Source organism: Ipomoea nil, unplaced genomic scaffold (assembly GCF_001879475.1).
Source record: "Ipomoea nil cultivar Tokyo-kokei standard unplaced genomic scaffold, Asagao_1.1 scaffold3321, whole genome shotgun sequence".
Lineage (NCBI taxonomy): Eukaryota > Viridiplantae > Streptophyta > Magnoliopsida > Solanales > Convolvulaceae > Ipomoea > Ipomoea nil.
Genome location: NW_017619749.1, coordinates 3,776,013 through 3,798,807, shown reverse-complemented (window position 1 = coordinate 3,798,807; position 22,795 = coordinate 3,776,013). Strand labels below are relative to the sequence as shown.

General features: G+C 35.8%; 2 protein-coding genes across 2 annotated transcripts; one reads left to right on the top strand and one right to left on the bottom strand.

The window, feature by feature from the left end:
* Positions 1-4,081: 4,081 nt before the first annotated feature.
* On the top strand, positions 4,082-5,970 carry LOC109170376 (ethylene-responsive transcription factor RAP2-13-like). Its single transcript, XM_019319461.1, has one exon. It carries the CDS (start codon positions 4,630-4,632, stop codon positions 5,728-5,730), a length of 1,101 nt encoding a protein of 366 aa, XP_019175006.1. The 5' UTR covers positions 4,082-4,629; the 3' UTR covers positions 5,731-5,970.
* Positions 5,971-15,688: 9,718 nt separating this feature from the next.
* On the bottom strand, positions 15,689-22,072 carry LOC109170375 (endoplasmic reticulum-Golgi intermediate compartment protein 3-like). Its single transcript, XM_019319460.1, has 13 exons — positions 21,722-22,072; positions 21,117-21,190; positions 20,715-20,798; positions 19,928-20,008; positions 19,573-19,653; positions 18,850-18,942; positions 18,072-18,251; positions 17,840-17,907; positions 17,692-17,743; positions 16,755-16,808; positions 16,574-16,666; positions 16,303-16,369; positions 15,689-16,078 (listed from the first exon to the last, which is right to left on the bottom strand). The coding sequence occupies exons 1-13, from the start codon at positions 21,861-21,863 to the stop codon at positions 15,987-15,989; spliced, it is 1,161 nt and encodes a 386-aa protein (XP_019175005.1). The 5' UTR covers positions 21,864-22,072; the 3' UTR covers positions 15,689-15,986.
* Positions 22,073-22,795: the final 723 nt, after the last annotated feature.

Below are 22,795 nucleotides of genomic sequence, written 5' to 3'. Positions count from 1 at the left end.
GACATGCCATTTTTAACCCAAAAAAAAAAAAAAAAAGTCAATTTTTACCGACTCATCAATAGTCATGAGAAATTGTGAAGACCAAAATTTTATTTTTGATCCTAATTATCTATAATATTTTTCTTTATTATTACCTTTTTTTTTTTTTTTTTTATCATAAGTTGAAAATATTGAATTTAGTTGCGAGTTTCCCTGGTCATTAAAAAATATAGTGATTTTAATTATATTGAAAATAATTAATTCTATTTTATTCCTTTCAAAAAAATTCTATTTATTATTGATTAATTTTAATATTTAAAAAATACATTAATTATTTACTTATTTTAATTTTTACATTGAATATTAATTTAGTCGTGCAATGTGGATATTATAATTAGCTTTAAAATAAGTAAAAAAAAAATGATCAACTACTATGTAGTATGATGAAATCTCTGATACCATTCTAATTGAGTGGTCGAGTATTGAATCTCAATCTCAGTGGTAAGACATTCTTTGGACTGAAAATTGATTAAGAAAGTATAGGACAAATACTAACTTGTAAAGAATTGTGGTTATTTTAAAAAAATAATAAATACGGAGTAATAAATAAAGAAATGGAGTTGACGAATAATTGGGTAAACCCATGTCTGCGCTCATGCTTGTACATAACGCAAATTAAATACACAGAACTTGTTTTGACGATCAATTACTCAAGTACATATGGGCATAGGATCCATAAGCATATCCAGCGATCGGCGCCGCAAATACGGAGACTGTTCTACGCGCAGCTGTCCACGTTGGCTCCCATGGCGCAGTCTCTTACTCCCCGCCGCCGTCTCCGCCGGAACTAAACCACAGTTCAATTCTCTTCGCGGTCACCCCCGGAGCTCCTCCTTCACGTTTTTCCTGCTCTCCATATAAATCCTTTATTTTTTCGTTGACTTAATTATTCATTTGAAAGAAATAAGGAAAATATTTATTTAATCTAATTAATTAAGGTTTTTTAAGTGACGAATGAAATTTACAACTGCTACTTGAAGATATGTACAGAATAAATCTCACTGATAGGAAAAATCATTCGTTTTTATCCGATCCATTCCGGCCACACACAACCCAATTCGATATGCAACTAACTTAGACCTATGTGGCTATGTTGAACCTCACTACTTTAATTACCTAGCACATATCATCCTATATGTGCGCTCTACGTGACATTACTATTTGTCTCATAAGAGTATACCTTGTGGTTTTAACACGTGTTAGCACCGCCTAAGCAGCCCAGTGCATGTAAATTACATGCCAAGATACATGGGAAGTGTGACATGTGTTGTGCAGATCGTCTATATAAGCATAAAATACACAATAAGCAATAAATTTCTCATTCCTATGCCCAGTCACTTGTTTTGCAATAATATTACTTGTCACGTGACCTTAGTTGATAAATAATGACTACTCTCATTAGCAATTAAATTTGTAATATAATTTAGTAATTACCAAATTAACCGTCTTTATGGAGTTGCCCCTAATTAAGATTTTCTTTAATTTTATTTGTGATAGTGCATATATTATATTTAAAAATATTTTAATATAATGTCACCTATCATATGTAAATTCACAATAACTTGTTGATTCAAACCTTATAATTAATCCCAATAATCACATATTTTAAACTATGATTACGCATTCTAACACAATGATAATTCTAAGGATATTGTAATTAATCTACTCTCTTAATCATTACACTACTAATATATTACAAGTTCTAGCTCATTTAGACCGTTACAGTTCTCCACAACCCTCAACTACTCCTTAGAACCTTATCATGTGACTATCTATAAAAAAAAAAATTTAACTATCACATCATGTTTGTTTTAATAAATATTTATTATGTATGATTAATTAGGATGTCAATCACTCAATCTAATTGCCTTATTCAATTTTGGGCGAACCTTATCGAGCTATCAAATTTATCAATTTTTCTTCAAGTTTAAAATTATTGATCATAATTCGAGCTATCAAATTTATCAATTTTTCTTCAAGTTTAAAATTATTGATCATAATTCTAAAACTTCAGGCGATCGGACTTATCAGACAAGCTTAACTAAAACATTTGACATTTTAAACTTTCAATTTTAATAAACTAATTGCATTTACACTAATAAATTATGTTATAATTTATTTGTCATATTTATTATTCATTGGTCAAACCATCTAAGTCTTCTTTGGTTATTTCCTTTAAGATTTCTAATTATTTTTAAATTTATTTTTTTGGTGTTTAATAGCGCTTTTATTATAATTTCAAAATATATAAAATTTATATATTAATATTAAACTTAATCTTATGAATTATTGAATTTAAAATAACTTTCAGTTAAGGCTCATTAACTTAATCAAACACATAAAATAGGATGAAGGAAGTATAAATTTAAACATCATTTAATCAAGGGAAAATGACACTTTTTCCCCCTAAGTTATATACTTATAACACTTTTTCCCCCTCAATTATTTATGTAAGCACATTAGCCCCCTCAATTATTTTAAAAGTGGTGGTTTTTTCTCCAAATATATTAAATTGACATTTCTACCCTTAAAGTAAGCATTTTATTTATTTTACTTCTCCAACAAATTATTGCGTATATGTAGCGATTACCACGGTTCGATTCGAACTGAACCAGACACTATAGCAATCGAATTAAAAATTTTCAGTTATGATTCAGATCTAGAACCCAATATTTTGATTTCAATTTATTAAATTTAAGAATTAAAAAAAAAAAACTGGATCATGAACAGTGAACCGGCAGTTCCGGATCCAGTTTGCGATTTTGAACCGTCTTTATTTTAAAATTTTATTTTTTATTTTAAAATAGTCTAAATTCAACAATAAATGTATTTTATTTTTTCAGTTCGGAATATGAACCGGTCATTCTGGTTCGCGATTTTAATAAACTCTAAATATCGCGTTTTGATTATAAATTGTAATTGGAATATTTTGGTTTGGTTGCTATAGTATCTGTTTGGTTTGAACCAAATTATAGTAATAATTTGTTGGAGAATAAAAATAAATGAATTTTAAGGGTAAATACGTCCATTTAACATTTCAGGGGGAAAAAGAGCCACTTAAATAATTGAGGGAGAAAAAGTGCTATAAATATATAACTTAGGGGGAAAAAGTGCCATTTTCCCTTTAATCAATTTAAACATTCATTTCCATATTTGAACTAAAATAATTAATATATTTATACTATAATATAATAATTATAATAATGTTTATTTTTCATTATTTATTTTCATACTTTTTTTTTTATTTTGTAATAGATTTACTAAAATTTTATTTGTAAATTTAATAAAAGAAAAGCTAGAGATGAGCTTACATATAAATTCTATGTATATTTTATTTGAAATTATTTGTGAAATAAAGAATAACATTAAGTGACTCGTACTATAGACTAGTTCGTTCGGACGGTCAAACTTATTAATTTCATATTTATCGGTCTGATTTTTTATTGAGTTAAAAATTTTAACCCTAATTTAAAAAAAAAAATCAATCTTATCTGGTTAGATTATTAATTTCGGATAAAATTTAAGAACCCTATGGTTGATGACACTTTCCAAGATGAAATAAAGCGGCATGATTATCCTTGACTATTGATTACGGAAAACGTTAACAAGTGGAGGATGCCGTTAAAGTGTAGTTTTACCTCTATCGTTAAACGACAAGTATTTGTCATTTTATTATCCAAAATATCCTGTCTGTCATGAGTAAAACGGGGGAAAAGTGAAAAAAGAAGAAAGAAAAAAGAAGAAAATGACAACCGTATTAACGCCCGGAAACGGGAGCCAACTAGGCAAGTGTGAAACGGGCCGGCACCCGGTCAACACGGCTTCGGACTTTCTGGGTTAGGACTCATGGGAGCGAAGGCAACTGACAGGTGTCATGAACAAAGGGACGCGTTATCTTAGACCACAGGCGTCGCGGGCGTATTGGTGGGAACGGGAAGAGTGACGAGGATGACGTCGGGGTGGAACACAGGAAAGGAGTGAATAACGAGGAGGGTTAAGGAGAGTAAAACTGTGGGCAAAAGGGGCTATATAAAGGCATGCAGGGAGTAGCAGAAACCCCACAAAAGGTGAGGCTGAGAGATAGAGATTTCCACCATTTCTTCCCTTAGATTTCCTCACACTCGCACACACCTCACTCTTCTTGAGATTTCTTGATTTTTTTTTTCTTCCCCTCTCCCCTCTGGCATCCCCGCTTCTTTGATCCCTTTCTGCAAATCATCTGTTTTCAACAAGTTTTCTGGACAAAAGAAACGATTTTTAATGCTTATTTTAGAAAATCTGTTACCAGAAGCAGGTGTTTTCAGAAACGAGATCTTTTTGGTTTAATTTAATTTTTTTTTTTTTTGCTGCAAAATTTAGAGGGCTTATTAGTTGTCCCTCAAAGGTTTGATCTTTATCAAGCCTGTAAAAAAGGGGTTGTTATTTGAATTTCCCCTTTTTAATTTCTATTCTGTGTATATTTTTCTGGTGTTAATTAAGATTAATATTACCCTCCACCCTGTTCTTTAATTTTGGTAAGAATCAGGTGGACTTTATAATTTATTTATTTTTTAAAAAATTATTTTTGTTTGGAAGCTTTTAAGTTTAGGCATGGCGGCTTCAATGTGGAGTAGTAGTACAGGTGTAGATGAAGCTTTTAATGGCGGCGGTGAGCTCATGGAAGCGCTTGAGCCTTTTATGATCAAGACGGCTTCTCCTCTTCTACCGCCGCCGCCTCCTCCTTCTTCTTCTTCTCTGTTCCCCTCTGAAACTTCTTCCTTTTACCCTTCTTCGTTTTCTTTCTCTTCTCCCTCTGTTTCTTATCCCTGTGGTTATGATTATTCCGGTTTTGGCTCGTCGGCGCCGGCCATTACGAGCTCCGACGGTTGCTCCACCGCCGATACCCATATGTTTTCTTCGCAGGGGGGTTCGGGCTTCGGGTTTGAGCAACCGGGGTGTATCGGGCTGAATCAATTGACGGCCACTCAGATGAACCAGATCCAAGCTCACATGAATCTACCGGCGGGGCACGGGTTAAGTTCGGGCCCGTTTCAGGCTCAGTGGGCCCAGCAGCAGAGTCATCATCAGGCCCAGACGGTTAGCTTTTTGGGCCCGAGAGGTGTCCCCATGAAGCAGTCGGCTTCGGCTGCGCCGAAGCCGACGAAGCTGTACAGAGGGGTGCGGCAGCGCCACTGGGGGAAATGGGTGGCGGAGATTCGGCTGCCCAAGAACCGGACGCGTCTCTGGCTTGGAACCTTCGACACGGCTGAGGAGGCGGCGCTGGCGTACGACAAGGCGGCTTACCAGCTCCGAGGCGATCTGGCGCGCCTCAACTTCCCGCACCTCCGCCACAACGGCTCCCTCATCGGCGGCGATTTCGGCGAGTACAAGCCCCTCCACTCCTCCGTCGACGCCAAGCTCCAAGCCATTTGCAAGAACATGGCTCAGGGGAAGAGCATTGACTCCAAGAAGTCAAAGGGCTCCTCGTCGTCTTCATCCAAGCAACCCAAAGTCAAGGAGGAAGAGGCGGAGGAGAAGAGCAAGGCGGTGGAGCTTGGCTCCGACAGCTCCGGCTCCGGCGGCGCGTCAGACGAATCATCCCCAGTGTCGGATCTCACATTCCCAGACTTCACCGGGGAAGAATCCACGTGGGACATGTGCTCCGACCTGCACAAATTTCCATCTTACGAGATTGACTGGGATTCTTTATAATAATCATGTCATCTTCCTTAAAATTTGCAAAAAAAAAAAAAAAAAAAAAAAAAAAAAAACCCAGTATCTACTATCTAGTCATCAGTGATGTAATCTTGAATAGCTTGATGTACTGGGGAGCCTACTGCAATGGAGTTTTTGGCAATTGCAGAAAAGGCTATCCCTACCTTATTATTGTAGTCATCATTTCCTTTAATTTTCAGTAGTTTTATTAATTTTAATTATTAATTGTTCCCAACATCACACTCTGGTCTGATACTCTTTTTGTCTTGCCTTGACCATCTATAGTTTTTTTTTTTTTTTTTTTTTTTTTTTTTTTTTTTTAAATTTTAAAATAAAGACCTGACAATCAAAATGGTAGAGTAATATAATACTTAATCTGGCAAACTCTTTGTAGTATTCGATAGAAGTAGCACTTAATATATTATACTAAGACACAAGTAATTTATCCCTTCATTATTCAATTGAGTTGATGTGAGAGCTTTAGAATAAAAAGTTTTACTTAGTTGACGAAAAGAACACTTTTAAAAGCATTAGTTACATTTCTCAAAAAAAAAAAAAAAAGCATTAGTTACATACTACGGATATGTGTAAGGCTTTAAGTATAATACTTTAATTTTTGTTAACTTTTAGATGTACAAGAAAGTAAAAGTTTGTGATGAGACAAACCCTAAACACATGTATAAATAATAGGGCCAATCCAGAAAAGTGATTTTTAGTCTGTATGTTTTAAAGGTTTGCCAGAGTTTATAGGGACCAAATATTCAAACTTGAAGTATATAAAGTGATGCTATATCTAAACCTACAAAATTAGATTACATTTTTCTTTCTCTCTCTATGTATTAATGACTGTGTGCATGTACGAGATTTATTATTGCATGCGACTAACATAAATGAAAAGAAACTAATTAGAAGACATTTGAAAATAAACCATACAGAAATAATCAGAGATTTAGGAAAATTTTCAATATCTCCGATTACGGTAATAAGTGATTGAAAAAGTTTATTACCTTAATAAAAAAAATTATTTTTTGTTTCTTTAGTGGTCCAAAAGACCAAACTAGTTGGTAACGGCGGGCTATCATGATCGATTTAGTTGTCCAAATTTTCAATGTCCTTTCTTGGTAATCGATATTAATTATTGATCACATTTAATTGGTAGTCAAATATAGTGAGAAATATTTTTGTAGATCCTCAAAGTTGATAGAAACTAAAATTTCAACCATAGATTTCTAAGTTTTAACTACTTTCTAATGATTGAAAATTATGATATTTTTCAATAGTGAATTTTTTGTTAGTATAAAAAATTTCACATATGAGATTATATGAAATTAAACTTGGGTTTAGTGAATGTAATCAAACAAATGGAGGGGTTGGATGGTGAGATGTATATACCAAAAAAGTAAAATAATTGAAGGAAATGAGGAATGTTGAGGTAGCTAGTGATAATAGTTATTTGTATATATTACAAGTTAGACTTATATTATGCAATCATTTGAGGTATCAAGATCTTTAGAATTTGAGTCCGGACTCGTAAAAAAAAAAAGAAAAGAATTTGAGTTAAATTTTAATTTTTAGATTCTAAAATATGAAAAATGATCATTAGGCCACATAAACTAGTATTTTAAGAAAAATGTTAAATTAATTATGACTAATAAACATGGTAAATAAAATAAAATAATAATTGAAGTGTCGGCATACAAATGCATAATTTTATGGAGTTCCCAAATATACTCTCTCATAGACTCATAGTTCACATTAGTATTTATTCGCTCTTAAATTTCTAAAGCAAACTAATTAATTCATGAGCGGTTAATAAATAAGACTTCTTCAGTGTTTCCATAGCTTGAGGGGCCTGATCTCATTATTTTCTAGAGGTGGACATTTTGACTTTCGATTTTTTTTTTTTCGAGTTTGATTTGATTTTGGTTTTTTAGTTTTGAAAAAATAAAACTATTTAATTTTAAATTTTAGTTATGTTTTGTTTTGGTTCGATTTCGGATCCGATTTCAATTTGATTTGAGAACCAAAACATTCTCTAGCTCTTTTAAGCACATATTTATTTATTTTCATTAATAATTTTAAATTTAAAAATCTAAAAAATAAGTCTACAAGGTATATTTTAAATTTCTCAATCTAAAATAAGTCCAAACCTAGCTCTTCACATGCGTCTGCAGTTAGACAGCAACGTCACAGACTCGTAAAGTAAAATAGGAATAAAGAACAACTGTAAAAATTTAAGATGAAATTTAGGATTTAATATATATATATATATGGGTAAACTTATAAATATAAAAACAATTTGGTATAAATAAAATATATAATCATTTAATATATATTTTTCAAAGAAAACTATTCAATTTTTTTTGGTTTGATATAATTTTTAACAAAACTGAATCGAAACCATTCAATTTATAAAATATAGAATCGATCAATTTTTAATAATAAACCAAAACTAAATTATTTAATTCAATTTTGATTCGATTCGATTTAGTTTGAAATTTTGGATTACTCGAACCGAAATATTCACTCATATTATTTTCTATTGACTTAAAGCTAATAATCTGGTATTGTTTATACTTTTGTAGTTTTGACTTTTGATTACCTACAGGCTACAACTCTAGAATACAAGTTTTATTATAGGTTATTAGTTTTCATTATATTCGTTAATCTATTCTAATCATCCTATGCATTAGAAATTTAAAATACGTATTTTTTCTCTCTCCAATATTATTGGCCACATACATAATACCTATCTCGTCTTCTCAACTAAAACACTTTCTCATGGTGAAAAAAAAAAAAAAAACCAGAAGGGAAAAAAAAGAACATGGTTAGATGTGACCTGGTTTTTTAGTTTGAGCCGATTCACTATATATGCAAAATTTAAGTGTATGTTTGGTTCGAACATGGGAATCGAAATGGAAATGAGAATCAAATACTTGGTAATTAGAATAGGTTTTGGTGAAAGTATTTTGCATGTTTGGTAGTAAGGTGAAATTGAAATGATTATCAATACTGATGTTTGGTTATGTATGATGAGGATATAATATTTCTGAATGAATCAAATAATAAGTCTGTACAGGAATATATATAGTAGCGAATAGCAAACCTAATACAAGACTAATACTAGTAACAATAGGTAACGAATACTAATAATAATAGAGTCTTAATACTCCCCCTCAAGCACAAGGTGGACTAGCTACAACATTGAGCTTGCCACACAGAGTAGAGAAACGCGGACCAGGGAGAGCTTTAGTGAACACGTCAGCCAGCTGATCCTTAGTAGAAATGAAGCTAACCTGCAACTCTTTCTTTGCCACTTTGTCACGAACAAAGTGATAGTCAATTTCCACATGTTTCGTACGAGCATGGAACACCGGGTTGGAACAGAGATAAGTTGCACCCAAATTATCACACCAGAGAGTGGGAGGAGCTGCCAACGGCAACCGAAGTTCATGCAATAGAGAAACCAACCAGGTGACCTCAGCAGACACGTCAGCTAGTGCCTTGTACTCGGCCTCTGTAGACGAACGAGCAACCGTACGTTGCTTCCGGCAAGACCAAGAGATCAGATTGTCACCAAGAAAAACCGCAAAGCCGCTAGTAGAATTTCTGTCAGCGGGGTCCCCAGCCCAGTCCGAATCCGAAAAAGCATGCACTGCAACAGAGGAGGATGGGCGAATAAACAGACCAAAATGCAAAGTGCCTTTAACGTACCGCAGAACACGTTTGAGCATTGCCCAATGCTCAGTAGTCGGGGAGTGCATATGCTGACAGACCCGATTCACAGCAAAAGATAAATCCGGGCGAGTGACAGTAAGATACTGCAGAGCCCTAGCAAGACTGCGATACTGCGTGGGATCGGCATAAGGAACCACAGATTCAGAAACGGGTCGAGTCACAGGCACCGGAGTAGCCAACGGCTTGCAGTCCACCATACCTGCACGTCTCAAGATATCTCGCATGTATCGCTGCTGAGAAAGAAACAAACCATCACCACGAGAGACCGTCTCAATGCCCAGAAAAAAAGACGGAGCACCCATGTCACGAATCTTGAACTCCGAGGCTAAGTCAGTCAGAAGCCGAGTAACACGCGAAGCATCAGATCCCATAACAAGGATATCATCCACATAAACAAGCACATATAAAGATACAGAGTCACGAGTGTATATGAATAAAGAGACATCAGTCTTTGAAGGTGAAAAACCAACCGACACCAAGAAAGCATGTAACCTGTTAAACCATGCGCGAGGAGCCTGCTTAAGACCATAGAGTGACCTCTGTAATAAGCATACATCATCCAGTCGTGACGAGTCCTCATAGCCAGGCGGCTGTCGCATGTAGACTGTTTCTGCAAGATTACCATTCAGAAAGGCGTTGTGAACATCCAACTGCCGAATTACCCAACCGCGAGAGACAGCCAAGGAGAGAAGAAGCCGCACGGTTGTGGGTTTTACAACAGGACTGAAGGTCTCAAAAAAGTCCTGTCCTGTGACTTGATTGAACCCCTTAGCCACCAACCGAGCCTTGTGCCGCTCAATCGTGCCATCAGCCTTGCGCTTCGTCCTGAACACCCATTTGCAGCCTACAACATTCATACCAGGTGTGCGACTAACCAGACGCCAAGTGTGATTCTGGAGCAAGGCATTAAACTCAAGATCCATGGCCTCACGCCATTCCGGATACCGAACTGCTTGAGAATAACAGGTCGGCTCAGAAACAGTCATAAGAGCCACATGCTGCGTCGGCCCCAAAGAACGAGTCGCCATAACATGAGACCGAGGTGGAACCGGTTTTACCGCGCGCCGACCTCGCTTGGGCGCCTTAGGAGCACCCGAGACTGCCACATCTGGAGCCACGGCAGTCTCGGTGCGGGAATCAGAAGCAGCACCAGCAGCCCCGGAATCCGTGTCCATCTCCGGACAAGGATCCGGCCCAGCAGAACAAACACCGGAGCTCGCGCCAACCTGAACGGCGCCAACACCCCACGGCTCAATCGGGCGAGAGCTAGAGACCTGAGAGGGGACAGAAGAAGCATATGGAAATATGGTTTCATCAAACCGCACATGACGGCAAATGAATACCTTGTTAGTAGCAGGATCAAAACAACGATAGCCACGAAACGAAGGCGGATAACCAAGAAACACACACGGAGAAGACCGATACTGCAACTTGTTACGATTATACGGGCGTAACAGAGGATAACAGAGACAGCCAAACACACGCAAGAAAGAGTAAGAAGGACTAGAACGATGCAACCGAGAATGAGCACTATCATTATCCAAAACCCGAGTCGGCATCTTATTGATGAGATAGACCGCAGTCTCAAAGGCATAATCCCAATATCGTTGTGGAACCGAAGCCTGGGCCAAGAGAGCCAAACCCGTTTCCACAACGTGACGATGCCGACGCTCAACTCTACCATTCTGCTCATGGGTATAGGCACAAGACTGCCTATGATTAATACCCAAAGAGACAAAAGTACGGTGCAACCGTTTATACTCTCCCCCTAAATCAGATTGAATAGAGACAATCTTACGACCATATGAACGCTCAACTAGTGACCGAAACTGCTCGAAGATAGCATACACATCAGTTTTCAAACGCATAGGATAAAACCATACATAGCGCGTATAGTCATCAACAAACAAAACAAAATAACGAAAGCCATTGACGGAAAGAAAAGGCGCTGGGCCCCAAATATCAGTATATATAAGTTCTAAAACATGAGACGTAGTAGTATTGACACGAGGCAAGGGAAACCGTGAGGATTTCCCAAGCATACAAGCACGACACAATTCCGAGGTATCACTAAAACTAGACTGAATAGAACATGAATTTAAAATCTGCCGCAAGACACGCGGGTGAGGATGACCCAACCGGCTATGCCACACGTCAGAGGAGACTCGAGAGGCCACAAACGCAGCGGGACTTGAACGAGAGACAGGCCAAGAATAGAGACCCCCCGAAGCCGGCCCTTTATATAGAACTTCCCTGGTTGAACGATCCTTCACAAAGAAACAATCAGGGTGAAACTAAAAAAAGACATTATTATCACGAGCAAACCGTTGCACAGACAATAAAGACACAGAAAGCCCAGGAACATGAAGAACATCAGACAATCGAAACAGTGTTTTAGATGCGGCTAACGAAGATGAACCAGTACTAACAATAGGTAAACACTTACCGTCACCAACACGAAGATGATCCGGACCATTATAAGGAACCGCCGAGGACATTAAAGACGGATCCGGAGTGGCTTGATTTGACGCACCAGTGTCAGGAAACCACTGCTGAGGATTAACCGAAGCCGAATCATCAACAGAATATGCAACATGTGCCCGCGGCCCCGGAGCGCCATCATAACGACGATAGCACGAAGCGGCCGAGTGGCCTTCGCCGGAGCAGATCTGGCACTGGACAGCCCCGGCGCCACCTCGACCGCGACCTCGGCCCTTGCCACGACCTCGGCCTCGATTGCCGCCGCCACGTTGCTGCCCGCCCGAGCGACCTCCACCTCGCTGAGCCGCCATGGCGACCGGAGCAGCAGCAACGTCACCACCATCATCAGCACATATAAAGGCCTGCGAAACAAGAAAATCGGATAACTCGGGTAAAGACACCGGAGCACCCCTCGTCAGCGACGCCACCAAAGGGCGATATTCGGAACGCAAGCCCCGGAATATATACATATTCTGATCTTCTAGTGTCACCGGACGGCCGGCAAGTGCCAAATCCTCAATAAGCACCTAAGCACGCCCAAGATAATCCGGGATCGAAGCATCCCCCTGCCGCAATCCTTGCAGTTCGCCCACCAACCGAAGAGCACGGGCCCGAGTCGTCGAACCAAGAACCTGTTCGATCGCCACCCACAAATGCCGAGAGGAGGTTTTACCGATGGCAAGATGCATCATCTCGTCGGACAAGGACGAGATCAACAAGGAGAGCACGGCCTTATCTTGACGAAGCCATGCACTCCGAGCGGCGGACGATACGGCCGACGAAGACACGACAGCAGCAGCCTCCTCGGCAGAAGGTACCGTAATCGCAGTAAACGGGGGACACACAGACGTTCCATCGACAAAACCCAATAATCCTTGGCCATCCAGGAACGGAAGAAGCTGAGTGCGCCAAAACAAAAAATTACGGGATGTCAATTTGATGGAAACGAAGTGATGAGCCGAAGAAAACGACACCCCGGACTGTAGGGGTGCCACAAGCGCAGCCTCAGAAACAGTCCGTTCAGAACTTTCAACAGAACCGCCATCAGAACTGAGGTGCGCCATAGAGAGAGAGAAAAAGAACCTGCTGATACCAGATGAGGATATAATATTTCTGAATGAATCAAATAATAAGTCTGTACAGGAATATATATAGTAGCGAATAGCAAACCTAATACAAGACTAATACTAGTAACAATAGGTAATGAATACTAATAATAATAGAGTCCTAATATGTATGACCATATAATCATACCCAAATGTTTAAAAAATAAAATAAAAAAATTAAAAAAAAAAAAAACCCTAAGTTAGTTTATCTCTTTATATTTCTTTGTTGATTAGGATCACAAGATGAATTTTATCCAAGAATACATTTTCAGGTAGTGACTGCCCGACTTTCTCGTAAACCAATGAAAATGGTTTGTAAGTTTCCTTGGAACAGCAAACACGGGTTTGATCAATAATGGCAATGGCAACGTAAGAGTGCTCATCGTTTTCTCGCCATCAAAATCAAATATGACTCCCTGCCAGCCCAGCACTGCTATTATTATTAGTATTATTAAACTTTCGTGAGTTTTGACTTTTGTTTCCTTTTTGTACACATTTCATCTCTCCCAGGGAAACCCTACCAAGCCATCAATTAATTGCATCTACTTTTGGTTGAAATTTTGGCATTTGGTACAACTTCGAGGTCGTTCTCCTATCCCAAGTGGCTATCCAAAAGTTGTTGGGAGCATTACTCGGTCAATATTTTAATATCTGAGTCTCACGTCTAATTACAAAATACTTACATAAAATTACTCTGTCAATAAAATTCATCTCGAGTAATGATGTGAGAAAAGAATATTGGTTATCCACGGTTTATATTTCAGTACTGTATAATGGGCATGCGCATAACCAAAATCTTGTGTTAGATTTGGAATTGAATTCCATCCCACTTTCTCTCCTTTATTCTTGTTCTTTTTATACTCTGGGTTCCATGTTCACACGAGGCAAAGAAGGAGGCTCAAGGAAATCCAGTTTCTTTGGCTTTAATGTGAATCTTTGCTTTTGATTTATGATTTTTGAACTGGACAAATACAGTGCATGCGTTGCACTTTAAAGGGTTGTAATGAAATCAAATCAAATAGGGGCATAGGCTGATAGGCTTATCCTCCCTTGAAGATCAAGTTAAAGAATATTCATCCTGGGAATGATTCTGAAGCACTCTTTAGTCGGGGAGTATTGCACTTTACGTATGTTAATGGTTGGTAATCTACAAATCCTGCATCGATTAACAATTTTAATGGGGAATAAATTCTAAAACCGAGAACCAAAATTATTAAGCGGTGGGCGGTTTCTACTCCCAATTTTAGAATAAATTAAAGATCAGAGTAATTCTCTTTTTAAAAAAATACTTTTTTATTATTTAATATTTATTGCAAAACATGACTCCCTTTTACAACTATCAAACTTATTTATATACTTAAGATGCGCTTTAGGTGAAAGTCAAGTAGTCCACGTTGCCCATAGAAGGCCAACAGACAACTTTCAATTATCATTATTATTTTTTTTTTGAAAACGTCAATAGACAACTTTCATGAAGAGTTAAATTTTATGATTACTGAACTAACTATTCAACTAGCTTGACTAAAATTATATATACTACAAAACAAGAAATAGTGAAATAGGCACCACATATGCACCATAACAAACATGAGGCATAGTATGTTCAAGCCTACCACCATGTCTTTGCAGAGGTTTTTCAATATGTGAAAACAATTAGGGTGTGTTTGGTTCAAACATTGAAATCGAAATGGTAATGGAATCAAATCAAATATTTAGTAATAGTAATAGATTTAAGTAGAATGAGTTACTCTGTGTGATACTAAATAGGAATCAGAATCAAAATAAATAAATGTATAAAAATATATAATACAGATATATACACATACATAAATCTTTTTTTTTTAAATTTTTGTAACGAAAAAACATTCAAACTTTACTAAAGTAATGTTCAATACAAGGAGGAAATGAAGATATCCAACATAAATGACCAATTTAAAATTAAAATTTCATATTTAATGCATGGGGACAATGACATTTTTTTTCTTTCTTATTTTTTGTTCCATTGTTCAAAAATAGAAAAGTAAAAGAGTAATGAATTTTGTAATTAATAAAGAATTTGATTCCAATAATAGAATAACAAAAGTAGACAAACAAACATGATAATGAATATCAAAATCCATAGTAGAGTGCATGCAAAAGCTCCCAACCAAACACCACCTTAGTGTGGTAAAAAACAATAGAATAACAGGTTTTAGTCTGTATTACTATGTAATATCTGTTCATAACTACTTTTTCAATCTATTGAAGCACAAAGAGTCAATAGTCCGCCTCCACTGAGGCTCGAACCCACAAAAAAACAATAGAAAGACAGGTTTTAGTCTTAAATCAAGAAGAAACTCGAAATTCGCAGCAAAATAGCTGTTATAGCTATAAAAATTCAAAAGTTTAATTTGAAATATCTAATTTCTTATTTCTACACTCTCTAAGCTGTATTTTGAGCAGAGCAAGAATTCTATGATAACAAACATATTCACCCATTGGCCATTGCTAATGAATGCTTGAAAATAGTTGACAGTTTCACGAAATCCAAATGAACTTCAATAATTAAAGAGGAGAATAAAAATACTAAAGCTGCGTTCCAATTTTAAGAAGAGCTAGAAAATTGGCATTTAAGAAAAGAGAGGGGGAAATGATCGAAAGAGATATTGAGCAGTGGTTCTCTTTTAACCAACTGTTTCTAATATTTGACCTTGAATTTTGTTAGTTGCATAAATTACTATCACAAATACAGATAAGAAGAAAAAATCTCATTAAATTGAACAAAAAGATTGATCTAATTCTCTACTCTCAGTACAATGCCCAAAAACTCTTGTAATTAAAAGTCAGGCTGCAAACATGTAAAGACACTCCATGCCATGCTCATTCTGTTAGTTGGCAGTGATACATGGATGATCATGTATGGCAAAACCATGGATACCAACCGATCAGCTAGCTGAATTTACCAAGTTCCATCTTCTTTTTAATCGCCTTTTGGCCGTGATATATGAATGAATCAAGTATTCCTGACACAGTGAACACCCCTGAAGACGGCCAACAAAACATGTTAGCTGAGTATAGCAAACACATCCCCTAAACCATCCCATATAAACTAGAAAATGCAACAGAAAGAATCAGATTAGAGCTGCAATCAGCTAAGGGATGCAAGGAAAACAAATACTTTCTTTCTAATGACAAAGTGAGAGCATACAACAAGTAACAATTCAACTAAATAACTATTACATGCATCAGATAATGTGATTCGTACCTCCAACTATTGCACAGACACTTGTCAGAAAATGCAAGAATGAAACATGTTGCTCAGTGAAAGTCACCTGTATCAGTAAAACAAAATCATGGTTGTTAAGAACCATGGTCAGTCAGGATGAATAAAGGTGCTAGTCAAAAGCTAAATAAAAGCTCAATGTAGTGCTTTGAAAGGACAAACTTTGGCTTTCCCTGTCATAATAATGAGAGAAACAAACAATGGGAGAAAAAAAGTGAGTGAACTAGTGAATAATGACACCTCACGTCCTCACCTTGATTGGTGAAAGATCATAAAAGAAGAAAACTCCAGGAAGAGTCTGAAGTTGACCTGCTTCTGATCCCTTAAAATGTTCAGTTACAGAGAACTGTAAGAGGACAACAGCAGATGCATCAGCTCACATTTAGCCAAAGTTAGAACAACAAAACTGTTTAAACATTGCACAGTTACCAAACCTGATTTGACTGTATGGTGTACCCATTAACATCAGTGTATACAGTAGGTACTACCTGCAAAAAGCATATAGTTAATAAATCCCAGAAAGAAACACGAACTTATTGCTTCACTCAGCAATTTGTTAGTACTCGATTTGATATATTTATAAACATTTGTAAACTCATATCTCTCTTTCTAGCTGGGAAAATACCCTAAAAATTTTATTTGTTCGTTAAGTGCCTTGCATCTATGTGTTGTTACACTCAAAAGGTCTACATCCTATCCTATTACTAATAAGATTCAATAACACATGCTGGGATTTGGTTTATTCTCAATGCAAAAAGAGTTAAAGACTGTCTTACAAGTACAATTATTGGTGGTGATTATCAATCACCTTGAAATTGAATTATGCCCCCAAAAAATTACTTTGCAATATTTTGCAACCATTCATTTGGTGATAGCACAAAATGGTGGTAGTAGAATTCATTTCTTAAAATTGAAAGGGAAAATAGTAAAATAAAAATTGATTATCCTTTTAGTGTTGTGGAGGAAGAATGCTTGGAATGTACAATCTTGCCCCTAAAAATTGAAACATCGGGTTACTTTTCACCTAAATACCTTAAGTTAGGTAGAAAGAATAAAAAGTTGCAGAAAAACAAGTTTTCATTATGATCAATGACTTACAATCTCCCAAAATTAAATTAACCTACAAGAAATACAAATATAGATCATCGTGGACAAATATCCTTTCAATTAAAATATACTTGCGCATGGACAAACCACAGCTAATAGAGGTATGTTATGTCTCTCATATACTCATATATCATCTCTCACAAGGAAAAGGGTGAAAGGGATAAGAATAAGGCCATCCCATCAAAGTAACTCATAAACATCTACTCTACTTAGCATAAAAGCAGAAAGGGCAACAAGATATATGTATGGCATAACACAAAATACCTTGAGAAAGTATTGATACATCCCATTGGGAGTTTTTTGTGTCCATTGCACACTGCAATTTCAAGAAAAACAATGGACATGAATTTTCACACGTAAGATGCAGTAAGTATTAGAGGACAAGATAATTGAATAAGAGGGAGGGAAATACCCATCAAGAGGATTCACAACACCCGGAAAATAGTCTCCATAAGCTAACCTATTGATCTTGTGGCTTATCTGTAGCATAATTTTCATTTCATGTAAAGTTAACACAAGATCAACAAAAATGAACCCAAAAAAAAAACAGAGCAGCAAGACAGAAACTTGAAAGTTGCATTTGCATTTCTAGTATTTTGTAGAGAACAAAGACAATGAATTCAGGCACTGTTACAAGATCTTACATTGAAACTATCCTTTTGGAATGCAAGGAGATCATGGACATGCACATTTGACTGTTGAAAACTCTTTCCAGGTGCAAAATGGAAATTTCCAGCCACTTTGTTGACTTCCAAAAATCCATATATATTGCACCCTTCACCGTCTTCTTCTTTGATCCTTTGAAGAAAGCCTTCTCTTTTGCACTAAGTCCAAACAGAAAATGAATTCCTCTCTCAAATAAAGATAAAAAATTCTTATCCTTTATCAAATTATATTGCATGCTCAAGATGTTTATACATAAATATCCATGGACGGCCATAAGCAGCATAAAGGGCTCTTCAAAAGGCATTATTATAAATTATGGATCTTGAACTAAAAGACAATCATGCATCCAACTCAATATGGTATTTTACCTGAACCAAATAGAGGATTCTCCTATTTTGAGATATCTGAAATTTAATTTCAATACCCTGCTATTACCCTTTATCTGCTTATTATTATTACAATATCAGACAAAAAGCATGGACCAAAACCACCTTCACAGTTCAGAATACAACTATACAAATCAAGCATTAGTAAACTGAATTTTGGAGCTATTAGACTTTTAAACAATAAGTTCATTCAGTTTGAAAAGACTGAATCACAAGATTAATTACTTAATCCCAGTATGCAACTATGCCCCAGTTCGGCAAAGCAACTAGATTTTATGGAAGCAGAGATGGTCAACTCATTTTTCTATTTTGCTTTAAGACTTGTAATGTGCCACCAGGGTGTGGGATACTATAAAAATGTAAAACTGACCTGGTCAATTAAATCAGGATTTGACACTGCCCAGCCCTTTTTTCTGTAAGCTTCACGAACATCTTCACAAGAGTTGCAACAATGGTCATCTGACTGCAGAATTAAAAGGAAAACATAGGCAAAATAATAAGTTAATATGTTAAAGAATAATCAAATTAATGTTTTAATAGCTACCTAGCATAAAAATGAGCCTAGAGGAAAGTTTGTGGTTTGGTGTTAAGAAAAATATAATAAGTTTTAGTACTTATATTTGATGAGTGGAAAGATAAGTGATACAAACAATGTAACACAAAGGAGTAAGAAATACAAATAATAGCTGCTCAAATCATTACAGACGATTAGACGAATAAGCATTAGATGGGAGTAAAATTTGATTGTTTCATAGCATTGCGAGGATCAAATTCACAACAGTGCTCAAGGTTGTAGTTACAATGAACTAGCCTTGCTTGAGTTGCTTCACTTTCCTATCAGCTAGCATATATAGCAAAAGAACAAGGTCTAAGATGAGCGCGGTCATACATGATTAGTAGAAACTTAAATGTCAAAGTTATAGATTGCAGATAAAGATTGTATATTTGGCAATGCCTAGAGTTCCGATGATGTAGCTAATGCCTTTTATCATTATCTATATGGTGTCAACTAGACAACTATATATATTACTTCATCAGAAGTTACAGCTATAGAATATAACAGGCCATCATGGAAAGGTAAAAAGAAACATACCGCTTCTGCACCGTAACATGAGCCACAGTATGTCTCATTGTGTTCAAGCCTACCACCATGTTTTTGCAGAGGTCTTTCAATCTGTGAAAACAATTAGTGTGGTAAGAAACAATGGAAAAACAGGTTTTGGTCTAAATGACTAAATCAAAAATAAACTCTAGATTGGAAGCAAAATGACTGCTTTAGCTATAGAAATTCAAAAGTTCTAATTTCTTGTTTCTACACTCTAACCTGTATTTGAGCAGAGCAAGAAATCTATGATAACAAAAATATGATGCCTTTTTTATAGACTCTACTAATTATATTACCCATTGCTAATGAATGCTTGAATATGAAAACTTGATATTTAACTCACCTTTGGAGCACCAATACCATCCTGCCTTGTTTCAATTACATTACCATCAGAATCAATCCTTTTCTTGATAATGTCATGTCTCTGCGAGTGAGCATAAAACCAGAGACAATTAGAGGACATTTGAACACTACCATTTGCATTTTGGTGCTGAATTCTTCAAACCTACTTTTCAGCACTCCTTTTCTAACTTGAAGACTACATGCTCATAAAAATCCATGAGATTTTTTCTAGACCTCATTAATAGTTTATATTACTGGTTTCCAAGAGCAAGAGTATGATAGTGCTAGTGGCATATTGCAGCATTCCAATGATGGATTAATTTCAAATCATGACCAAAGCATCAACATACGGACTAATTCTGCTTCTAGTCCCCCAAAAATAATGAAATTTCTACATTTATCCCATAATAATATGAATTTAACAAGATTTAATACCAGACTTCCAAAATGACCGAAATGCCCTCACATCCAAAATGGATGAATTTGGTGATTTGGACATTTTGGAGCAAATTTGGTCAACTTGAAAACGTCAAAACACTACATTTGGCCAAATTTATAGTTAATGACTAAATCTGGAAATTCCAGTATAATCAACACACCAAAAGTGAAATTAATCAAATTTGTTCATCAGCATAAAATATTAAATTTATTTCGAGGAAAATATATACACATAATTTTTGAAAGCAAGATGATGTCATATCAAAAAGGGAGAAAGCAGGGGATACAGAATGATTATAATAACATTATTATATTCTGTAATAAGTAGAGATATACAAAATTCTACATACAACATCAAGGTGCTGCTCTCCACTTATATCCATGGCATCAACACTGAGAATGGAACATGGAAGTGCTGGGAAGGTAACATCAAACTGCAGGGAAAGAAAGGCACGGGAAATTTATTCATGAGACAAAAGTGGTTCACGTCAACATAAATAGACTTTTTTTTTTTTCTTTCATAAATTGTGAAAATAGAAATCTGGTTTTTGGCACAACCGCACAATGAAAAAGGCATATCCATAGTTCATTCAAACTAATGAACAAGAATGGGTTATGAAATGTGATTCATTTAATATTGGAACAGTCATATAAGAATTCGAGCATCATAATTTTGTAACATAATGCAATGTCATTGTAGAAGTAATAAATTATTCATTCACATAGCTCAAAGGCCCAGAATATAATCTTACATTAATACGAAGTGTTTCTCCTCTTGAAGTGTCTACCACAAGCTTTGTCTCAGTTACAGCATGGAGATACAGCCCTGCAAGGAGTTGCAACATTTAAGACACTGCAAGAGAGGTTATATAAAACCAAGAAATTTTGCTTTTTAAGTTTAATATACTAAGAAACTATAGCAATGTGCATTACTTACATAATTACATTATGAGCTAACAACTTGAATGTGGCAATTTATACCAGCTATTTCCCACTTCCAAACAGAATAAACCATTTTCATGAATGGTCAAAATTGGGACCTAGAGAGACATACTTGTAAGCCTCTTACATACAAAAATTCAGTGATCTGGCTAATCAAGTAGTCTAAAATACAGACGGAATTCTTTGTAGAATTTGTCGATTAAGATTGCATTGTAAACAAATGAGGAATAACAAAAAATCTCAAAAATGGAATTAGATTTCTATTTACCCGTATGGCAAAATTGAAACGAGCATATATTCAATTCATCAAATTAATCATCTCGGAAGCATCATAAACCAATTCAATAATATAAATACGGAGGCGTTTAAATATGCATACAGAAATACGTAAAGAGAGAGGGATGGAGGAACAAACTGAGCTCGGAAATGAACAGCAATATCATGACTATGGAGGAAGCTAGGGTAATAACGCCACCGGAGATAGTTCTGCTGTAGAAATCTTCATTGATCTTCGGATACGCATCCAAGCTTCGAATCCTGCTCATTAACTTCTCCATCTCGCCGCAAAATCTCTCTCGTGCGTTACTTAGATAATTTCTTTATTACAGAAATTTGAAATAAGAAGATAAAAGAGATCTCGAATCGGATTATAAATGAACAAATCGATTATTTGACCGGCTTAAACGCCCCGTCGAATGGTCTCCGATTATCGACGGAGGCGTTTAAGTCTTCTCCTTCTTCCTCCTTTATTTTTATTTTTATTTTTATCCTTTTATATTTCGGATGAATGTGATTGTTTTTTTACTGACGTAATGATAATAATGAGCAGTTATTAAGAGGTCAGCGCTTATCTACCGCTCTACGGTTGACGGTTCTACTGCTCCTGATTTTCCGCCAAGAACTTTAAATAGTTATGTTTTGGAAACGCGTTCACCATACGCATGGTAAATACAAGGTAGATTCATAATTTTTATATTGTAAATTCATAATTTTTTATGGAATAAGGTTCAAATTGATCGTAATCTGAAAATGCAATTAAGTCACTGAACAAAAAAAAAAAGTGTAATTAAATCATTGAACACTTCAAAAACGTGCAATTAGGCCACTGAACATTCCAAATGTATACAATTTTACCAGATAGCAGGTTACCATCAATTTTAGCAGGTTACTTACTTACGTGGCAGCTAAATTGACATTTTTAATAATTTTAATAATAAATTTTAAAAAATGAAAAATAAAATAAAAATAAAACGGCCACCCCGTCGTTTTTTTTTTTAATTCCATTTTTTTAATTTATTATTAAAAATTAATAAAAATGTCAACTCAGCTGCCACATAAGCAGGTAACCCGCTAAAATTGATGGTAACCTGCTATCAGGTGAAATTGCATACATTTTGGAGTGTTCAATGGCCTAATTACACTTTTTTTTTTTTCATTCAGTAACCTAATTGCATTTTCAAGTTACGTTTAGTGGCCAATTTGAACCTTA